The sequence below is a fragment of the Leucoraja erinacea genome, unplaced genomic scaffold (genome assembly GCF_028641065.1).
Source record: "Leucoraja erinacea ecotype New England unplaced genomic scaffold, Leri_hhj_1 Leri_432S, whole genome shotgun sequence".
Classification (NCBI taxonomy): Eukaryota; Metazoa; Chordata; class Chondrichthyes; order Rajiformes; family Rajidae; genus Leucoraja; species Leucoraja erinaceus.
The window spans coordinates 12,501-22,500 of record NW_026576333.1 but is presented as its reverse complement, the minus strand read 5'-3'; the positions used below and the strand labels follow the sequence as shown (position 1 = coordinate 22,500).

Sequence of the window (10,000 nt, the reverse complement as noted above, 5' to 3'; positions counted from 1 at the left end):
GAGGTCGCATTCCATGCTGTGGATGGTGTTGCAGACACTGTGGTCGCATTCTCCGAGGAAGAGGTCGCATTCCCTGCTGGGGTCGGCGTTACAGAGGTGGTCGTCGCATTCTCCGAAGAACCGGTCGCATTCCCTGCTGGGGGTGGTGCTGCAGTGGAGGTGGTCGCATTGTCTGAGGATCTAGTCGCATTCCCCGCTGTGGATGGTGTTGGAGGCACCGTGGTCGCATTCTCCGAAGAAGCGGTCGCATTCTCTGCAGTGGACGGTGCTGCAGTGGAGGTCGTCGCATTGTCTGATGGAACGGTCGCATTCTGCGCTGTGGTCGGTGCCACAGACATCGTGGTCGCATTGTCTGAGGCAGCAGTTGCATTTTCTGCTGGGGATGGTGCTGCAGTGAAGGTTGTCGCATTGCCTGATGGAGCAGCCGCATTCGACACAGTCACAGACATTGTGGTCGCATTGTCTGACGAAGCGGTCGCATTCTGTATCGGGGTTGGCATTGGAGAGGGGGTGGTCGCATTCCCTGCGGTGACAGTCGCATTCCCCGCCGCTGCCATTGTCGGAGGAACAGTCGCAGTCGCATTCTCGGAGGCAGCGTTGGTGGAAACCATGGCCGCGGTGTCTGTGGCGGGTGACACGGTGGTTGCAGTCGTGTTCAAATTCGTCAGTGGAGGGCTCGTTGTGGAGCTGTTTGTCGTCATGCTCTGGACCAGCACTGAAATGCAAAATAAAACACATGCATCAACGTAAATCTTGCACCAAACAGCGAGTGAAAGACACCTCAGTTCTAGTCTATCCCCCCCCCCCCCCCCCCCCCCCCCCCCCCCCCCCCCCACTCCCACACTAGCCTTCCCCCCTCCTCTCAGCTCACTTTGAGTACAGGAGCAAGGAGGTCCTACTGCAGTTTTAAAACCGAGATGAGAACTTTTTTCACACAGAGAGTGGTGAATCTCTGGAACTCTCTGCCACAGAGGGTAGTTGAGGCCACAGTTCATTGGCTATATTTAAGAGGGAGTTAGATGTGGCCCTTGTGGCCAAGGGGATCAGGGGGTATGGAGAGAAGGCAGGTACGGGATACTGAGTTGGATGATCAGCCATGATCATATTGAATGGCGGTGCAGGCTCGAAGGGCCGAATGGCCTACTCCTGCACCTAATTTCTATGTTTCTATGTACAGGGCCCTGGTGAGACCACGCCTGTGTAGACAATGGATAATAGCAGCAGGAGTAGAGGCCATTCGGCCCTTCGAGCCAGCACCGCCATTCAATGTGATCATGGCTGATCGTCCTCAATCAGTCTGAGGAAGGGTTTTGGCCCGAAACGTTGCCCATTTCCTTCGCTCCATAGATGCTGCTGCACCCGCTGAGTTTCTCCAGCATTTCTGTGTATCCCCAATCAGTACCCCGTTCCTGCCTTCTCCCCATATCCCCTGACTCTCTCTCTCTCGCTATCTTTAAGAGCCCTATCTGGCTCTCTCTGGAAAGAATTCTCTCCAGTGAATCGGCCTCCACCGCCCTCTGAGGCAGAGAATTCCACAGACTCACAACTCTCTGTGAGAAAAAGCGTTTCCTCGTCTCCATTCTAAATGGCCGACCCTTTTTTTCTAAAAGAGAGAGAGAGAGAGAGAGAGAGAGAGTGAGAGAGTGAGAGAGTGAGAGAGTGAGAGAGTGAGAGAGTGAGAGAGTGAGAGAGTGAGAGAGTGTGAGAGAGTGAGAGAGTGAGAGAGTGAGAGAGTGAGAGAGTGAGAGAGTGAGAGAGTGAGAGAGTGAGAGAGTGAGAGAGTGAGAGAGTGAGAGAGTGAGAGAGTGAGAGAGTGAGCGTGTGTGGCTCCTGGTTCTGGACTCCCCCAACATCAGGAACATGTTACACAAAAAGCTGGAGAAACTCGCGGTGCAGCAGCATCTATGGAGCGAAGGAAATAGGCAACGTTTCGGCCCGAAACGTTGCCTATTTCCTTCGCTCCATAGATGCTGCTGCACCCGCTGAGTTTCTCAAGCTTTTTTGTGTAACCTTCAATTCTCCAGCATCTGCAGTTCCCTCTTAAACAGCAGGAACATGTTTCCTGCCTCTAGCGTGTCCAAACCCTTAATAATCTGATATGTTTCAATGAGATTAAGGGGTAAGCCATTTTGAACGGAGACGAGGAAACAATTTTTCTCACAGAGAGTTGTGAGTCTGTGGAATTCTCTGCCTCAGAGGGCGGTGGAGGCCGGTTCTCTGGATGCTTTCAAGAGAGAGCTAAATAGGGCTGTTAAAGATAGCGGAGTCAGGGGATATGGGGAGAAGGCAGGAACTGGGTAATGATATAATTTGCCTAGGAGTCTGCCAAGCAACAGTATCGCATGCAAATGCCACCATCACCACAGTGGTGGCAAAAATAGCAACTGCTTCTGTGGTGGAAAACTGCAGGGTGGGACAAGCACGCGTGTATATGGACAATGGACAATAGGTGCAGGAGTAGGCCATTCGGCCCTTCGAGCCTGCACCACCATTCAATGTGATCACGGCTGATCAAGTCAAGTCAAGTTTATTTGTCACATACACATACGAGAGGTGCAGTGAAATGAACGTGGCAATGCTCGCGGACTTTTGTGCAAAAGACTAACAACAAAACAACCAAACAAATTATAAACACAATCATAACACACATATTCTTTTACATAATCACAATCTTTCTCCCCATATCCCTTGACTTTAAGAGCTAAATCTAACTCGCTAGTTAGAGTACGTACATAGAAACATAGACAATAGGTGCTGGAGGAGGCCATTCGGCCCTTCGAGCCTGCACCGCCATTCGATATGATCACGGCTGATCATCCCCAATCATTACCCCGTTCCTGCCGTCTCCCCATATCCCCTGACTCCACTATCTTTAAGAGCCCTATCTAGCTCTCCCTTGAAAGCATCCAGAGAACCGGCCTCTGAGGCAGAGAATTCCACGGACTCACAACTAAGGGGGGGGCACTCAGTCTACCCCACGACAGAAGGGGGAGGAGTTGTACAGCTCGATAGCCCCGGGGAAGAAGGATTCTCTTTGGCGTTCTTCTGTGGTGGGACCAGTCTGTTGCTGAAGGTGCTCCTCAGGCTGACCAGTGTGTCACAGAGCCCCTTGTTGTCCAGGAGTCTCCGCAGTTTGAGGAGCAAAATGCAAGCAAGCGGGAAGGTGTGGACATGATGGGCCGAAGTGAGTCCCACCGCAAACTGGAGGAGCAGCACCTCATATTTTACTTGGGCAGTCTGCACCCCAGCGGCATGAACATTGACCTCCAATTTCAGGTAGTCCCTGCTTTCTCCCTCCTTCCCCTCCCCTTCCCAGCTCCCCCACAGCCCGCTGTCTCCGCCTCTTCCTTTCTTCTTCCCCCCCCCACATCAATCTGAAGGGTCTTGACCCGAAAAGTCGCCCATTCCTTCGCTCCATAGATGCTGCCTGTCCCGCTGAGTTTCTCCAGCATTTTTGTCTACCGTAAGCAGCGTTGGCAGGTTACTGAAATGACCCCGCATAACCCACAGGTGAAGTCCCGATCTTCCGACCCACCCCAATGCAGCACCTGCACTTTTATTCGCCTGCACTTATCAAACAGCAACATTATAGCCAGGTTCTTTTTCTCTTTGCGCTCCCTGCTCTTGCGTGACTGGATTGTGTTTGCCTATGGTTGGATTTGCCTGGATGGCATGTAAACAAAGCATCTCACTCTATCTGTATCAATGCACACAAAGCAACAACAAACTGATTCCCACCTGACCAGTCTCTCCCTCCCTCCCTCTTAGCCCGAACGTTTGTCCTTCCTCCCGCAAGCAATTAGTTCCAGAACACGAGGACTTTTTCTTCTGATCCTTGTGCCGATATCACCTCAGTGAACAGCTTGAAGTGCCGCAGTAGCAGGTCTGGCAGCATCTCTGGAGATGTTTCTCAGACTGAGCAGTTACTCCAGCACTCTGCGAAACGTCACCTATCCCTGTTCTCCACACAGATGCTGCCTGACCCGCTGAGTTACTCCAGCACTCTGTGAAACGTCACCTATCCCTGTTCTCCACACAGATGCTGCCTGACCCGCTGAGTTACTCCAGCACTCTGTGAAACGTCACCTATCCCTGTTCTCCACACAGATGCTGCCTGACCCGCTGAGTTACTCCAGCACTCTGTGAAACATAGAAACTAGGTGCAGGAGTAGAGGCCATTCGGCCCTTCGAACCTGCACCGCCATTCAATATGATCATGGCTGATCATCCATCTCAGTATCCAGTACCAGCCTTCTCTCCATACCCCCTGATCCCTTTAGCCACAAGGGCCACATCTAACTCTCTTAAATCCAACCAATGAACTGTGGCCTCAACTACCTTCTGTGGCAGAGAATTCCACAGATTCACCACTCTGTGTAAAAAATGATTTTCTCATCTCAGTCTCTTAAATATAGCCAATGAACTACCCTCTGTGGCAGAGAGTTCCAGAGATTCACCGCTCTCTGTGTGTGAAAATAAATGTTTTCCTCATCTCGGTCCTAAAAGATTTCCCCCTTATCCTTAAACTGTGACCCCTTGTTCTGGACTTCCCCAACATCGGGATCAATCTTCCTGCATCTAGCCTGTCCAACCCCTTAAGAATTTTGTAAGTTTCTATAAGATCCTCCCTCAATCTTCTAAATTCTAGCGAGTACAAGCCGAGTCCATCAATTCTTTCTTCATATGAAAGTCCAGACATCCCAGGAATCAGTCTGGTGAACCTTCTCTGTACTCCCTCTATGGCAATAATGTCCTTCCTCAGATTAGGAGACCAAAACTGTACGCAATAATCCAGGTGTGGTCTCACCAAGACCCTGTACAACTGCAGTAGAACCTCCCTGCTCTTATACTCAAATCCTTTTGCTATGAATGCTAACATACCATTTGCTTTCTTCACTGCCTGCTGCACCTGCATGCCTACTTTCAATGACTGGTGTACCATGACACCCAGGTCTCGTTGCATCTCCCCTTTCCCTAATCGGTCACCATTCAGATAAGCTTCATCTCTTTTGATATCTTACTCTCCACACAGGTGCTGCCTGACCCGCTGAATTACTCCAGCACTCTGTGTCTTTTTTTGTTAACCAGTACTGATCATCTCACAGTTTAGTTTAGAGATACAGCGCGGAAACAGGCCCTTCGGCCCCACCGAGTCCGTGCCGACCAGCGATCCCCGCACACTAACACTATCCCACACACACACACACACTAGGAACAATTCCACATTTGCACCAAGCCAATTAACCTACAAACCCGCACGTCTTTGGAGTGTGGGAGGAAATCTCGGAGATCTCGGAGAAAACCCACGGGGAGAAAACGTGCAAACTCCGTACAGACAGCGCCCGTAGTCGAGATGGAGCCCGGGTCTCCGGCGCTGCAAGGCAGCAACTCTTGGGATTAGGAGGCAGAGATCAGCCATGATTAAATGGCGGAGCAGACTCGAATGGGCCGAATTCTACTCGTGTGTTCCCCTCGCCTTTTAAGCCACTTCCAAGTCAGAGCAGTGATTAGAACATGACTGTTTAATCCAGTCGTGGCCCGATCAGTGTTATTGTTAAATCTCAGCCTTGCTCTCCATACTCTGTATACTTACAAAACCCAGGTCTCTGCCTCTCTCTGACTGCCTCTCACTCTCTCTCTGCCTCTCTCTGCCTCTCTCTCTCTCTGTGTCTCTCTCTCTCTCTCTCTGCCTCTCTCTCTCTCTGCCTCTCTCTCTCCGTCTCGAGATGCTGCCTCAATAGACAATAGGTGCAGGAGTAGAGGCCATTCGGCCCTTCGAGCCAGCACCTGCCATTCAATGTGATCATGGCTGATGGAATGTTGGCCTTCATAACAAGAGGATTTCAGTATAGGAGTAGAGAGGTTCTTCTGCAGTTATATAGACAATAGGTGCAGGAGGAGGCCATTCGGCCCTTTAAGCCAGCATTCATTGTGATCATGGCTGATCATCCCCAATCAGTACCCCGTTCCTGCCTTCCCCCTCATATCCCCTGACTCCGCTATCTTTAAGAGCCCTATCTAGCTCTCTCTTGAAAGCATCCAGAGAACCGGCCTCCACCGCCCTCTGAGGCAGAGAATTCCACAGACTCACCACTCTCTGTGTGGAAAAGTGTTTCCTCGTCTCCGTCCTAAATGGCCGACCCCTTATTCTTAAACTCAGGAGGAGGCCATTCTGCCCTTTGAGCCAGCACCTGCCATTCAATGTGATCACGGCTGATCATCCCCAATCGGTACCCCGTTCCTGCCTTCTCCCCATATCCCCCGGGACTCCTCTATCTTTAAGAGCCCTATCTAGCTCTCTCTTGAAAGCATCCCTCAATTCCATTAGCCCCAAGAGCTAAATCTAACTCTTGCCTTGAAACGGCCTCCACCACCCTCTGGGGCAGAGAATTCCACAGACTCACAACACTCTGGGTGGAATGGTTTCCCTCCCTCGACAAAATGAATCTATTCCTTTATAAAGTATAAAGTCAGAAAATATATATTTGTGGTGCCAGTGCCCCTTTAACACAAGCAGGCCCTTTCTAGAACATTCTTTAGGGACTGCGTGCAGAGTGAGTGGTCATCTGGAAAAAAAGGGCGGCACTCTATTTACACAACAAAATCACAAGCGTTATGAGTTATAAATCATTCCCGATAACCTTAAATTGAAAAACAGAGGAGGAACCAAAACTCTGGAGAGAGGGTGTGGGTCAGTCTATGAAAGTAAGCATGCAGGTACAGCAGGCAGTGAAGAAAGCCAATAGCCTTTATAACAAGAGGAGTCGAGTACAGGAGCAACAAGGTCCTTCTGCAGTTGTACAGGGCCTAGTGAGACCACACCTGGAGTGTTGTGTGCAGTTTTGGCCTGTTGGCCTTCATAACAAGAGGAGTTGAGTACAGGAGCAACGAGGTCCTTCTGCAGTTGTACAGGGCCCTAGTGAGACCACACCTGGAGTATTGTGTGCAGTTTTGCCCCCCTAATTTGAGGAAGGACATTCTTGCTATTGAGGGAGCCCAGCGTAGGCTCACCAGGTTAATTCCCGGGATGGCGGGACTGTCATATGCTGAGAGAATGGAGCGGCTGGGCTTGTACACTCTGTGGAGTTTAGAAGGATGAGAGGGTATCTCATTGAAACATGCAAGATTGTTAAGGGCTTGGACACGATAGAGGCAGGAAACATGTTCCTGATGTTGGGGGAGTCCAGAACCAGGGGCCACACACACACACACACAGGTTAAGAATAAGGGGTCGGCCATTTAGAACGGAGACGAGGAAACACTTTTTCTCACAGAGAGAGTTGTGAGTCTGTGGAATTCTCTGCCTCAGAGGGCGGTGGAGGCCGGTTCTCTGGATGCTTTCAAGAGAGAGCTAGATAGGGCTCTTAAAGATAGCGGAGTCAGGGGAGAAAAGGCAGGAACGGGGTACTGATTGGGGATGATCAGCCGTGATCATTCTCTGCCACAGAAGGTAGTTGAGGCCACATAGTTCATTGGCTATATTTAAGAGGGAGTTAGATGTGGCTAAAGGAATCAGGGGGTGTGGAGAGAAGGCAGGGACGGGATACTGAGTTGGATGATCTGCCATGATCACATTGAATAGCGGTGGTGCTGGCTCGAAGGGCCGAATGGCCTCTACTCCTGCACCTATTGTCTATTGTCAATTGTCTAAACGCTGCCCGTCCCTTCTCCCCAGAGACGCTGCCCGTGTCGCTGAGTTACTTATTCCAGCATTTTGTGTGCTGAGTTTTTCCTTCAATCTTTTAATTTTAATTGTTGCCCGCTTGGAGGTTGGAGCCGGTACCTCTCGCCTGCTTGGTTTCACAGGACATCTTGTGCTAACCTCGCGGGCTGGCGTTGGCTGCGGCTCCACTCACTGGCTCCCGAGCAGGTCACCAGATTGGCACGGTGAATGATTACACCTGCGTTGACATGTTGAGACCTGGTCCCTTGCGAATGCAGAGCAGCCAGTCGTTTCCTTCAGCCAGTTTCAGTCCAGCTTATTGTCACGTGGGCACTGAGGTACAGCGAACATCTCCTTTGTTGCCTGCTATCCAGCCAGTTCTGCATGGGCTAGTATCTCCCACCCCCCCCCTCCCCCCCCTACTCTCTCCCCCCTCCACTATCTTCCCCCACCCCCCCCCTCTCTCCCCCCACCCCTTTCACTCTCTTCTCCCCCTCTCACCCCCCTTTCTCTCTCTCTCACCCTTCTCTCTCTCCCCTCTCACTATCTTCCCCCCACCCCCCCTCTCTCCCCCCTCCTTCACCGTCCCCCTTCTCTCCTCCTCCCTCCTCCCCCCTCTCTCTCATCCTCTCTCTCTCCCCTACTCTCCCCCTCCACTACTTCCCCCACACTCCCCCTCTCTCCCCCCCCTCCCACACTCTCCTCACCCTCCCCCACCCCCCTCTCTCCCCTCTTCCTCCCTTCTCCCCCCCCATTCATTCCCCCTCCCTCTCTCACCACAGCACACGTCCCTCTCTCCCCCCCCCTCAACCTCTCTCTTCCCCCCCCCCCCTCTCTCCCTCACCCTCTCCCCCATCTTCCCCCACCCCCCTCTCTCCTCCCCCTCCCCCCCCCCCCTCACTCTCTTCTCTCCTCTCACCCCCCCTTCACTCTCTTCCTCCCCCCTTTTCTCCCCCTCCCCTCACTCTCTTCTCCACCTCCACTCTCTTCCCCCCGCACCCCCCCTGCCCCCTTGCCATAGGGCAGGTACAGGATATCGAGTTGGATGATCAGATTGAATGGCGGTGCAGGCTCGAAGGGCCGAATTGGCCTCTACTCCTGCACCTATTGTCTATGTTTCTTCCCCCCCCCCCCCCTCACTGCACTCTCCTCCCCATGCTATCCAGCCAACTCCTGATTGGGCTTGCATCTTCCCTCCCCCCCCTCTCCTCCTCTTCCTCCTCCCTCTTTACTCTCCCCCTCCTCCTCCCCCCCCCTCTCTTCCCCCCTCTCTCTCCCTCCCCCCCCCCCCTCTCTCTTCCATTCCCCCCCTCTCTCTCTCCCCCCCCAACTCAGTCCCACATCCCCTCTCAACTCTCTCCCCCACCTCTCCTCTCTCTCCCTCCTTTCTCCTCCTTTCCCTTCTGCTCTCTCTCTCCCCCTTCCTCCTCTCCTCTCCCCCCCCCTCCACCACTCTCTTCCCCCCCTTCCTCTCGCCCCCCCCCCACCCCTCCTCTCTCTTCTCCCCCCCCCCACCCACTCTCTCTCCCCTTCCCCCCCCCTCCCTCTCTCTCCCCCTCCCCCCCACCCTCCCCTCCTCTCTCCCCCCCCCTCCTCTCCCCTTCCCCCCCCCTTTCCCTCCTCTCTCTCTTCCCCCCCTCCTTTGTGTGGAGCCAGGCCGGTGAGGTTAGCACAAGATGTCCTGTGAAACCAAGCAGGCGAGAGGTACCGGCTCCAACCTCCAAGCGGGCAACAATTAAAAATAGATTGGAGGAAAAACTCGACACAAAATGCTGGAATAAGTAACTCCAGCGGGACGGGCAGCGTCTCTGGAGGGATATCAGGTTGAGACCCTTCTTCAGACTGATTCTTATTAAATCATTCCCCCCCTCTCCCCCCCCCCCCCCTCAAATCTATGTTGCGCTGGTTCTCCAATTCCCCAACTCAGTCTGAAGACCCAAAACACCGCCCATCCCTTCTCCCCAGAGATGCCGCCTGTCCTGCTGAGCTACTCCAGCACTTTGTGCCTTATCTTCGGTTTGAACCTGCATGTGCAGTTCCTTCCAGCACAGTGGCAAATAAATGCAGGCGGTTCGAACCCTTGTACAGACCCCGACCCAAAGTAACGGTAGCAAAGTGATTAATGGTCTGCCTGCCAAAGTTCTGGACCAATGTCTATGAGATTTGAATCTGACCAGGGCAATAGACAATAGAGAATGGACAATAGGTGCAGGAGTAGGCCATTCGGCCCTTCGAGCCAGCACCGCCATTCAATTCAGATGTTGGAGTAAACGCCACAGGTCATGGGGAGAAGGGCAGAGGGAGACGCAGAGAGGCAGAGAGGCAGAGGCAGAGACA

The 10,000-nt window shown here is 52.7% G+C and overlaps 1 protein-coding gene across 1 annotated transcript in view; it reads right to left on the bottom strand.

The window, feature by feature from the left end:
* The window catches only part of LOC129693813 (mucin-2-like), a 15,988-nt gene that overhangs the window by 2,513 nt on the left and 3,475 nt on the right, over positions 1–10,000 (bottom strand). The window contains exon 2 of the mRNA XM_055630566.1: positions 1–715. This exon is cut by the window's left edge and continues 1,530 nt beyond it. Within this exon, the coding sequence (XP_055486541.1) occupies positions 1–701 (701 nt within the window). The 5' untranslated portion in view covers positions 702–715. The remainder of the gene's footprint in view (positions 716–10,000) is intronic.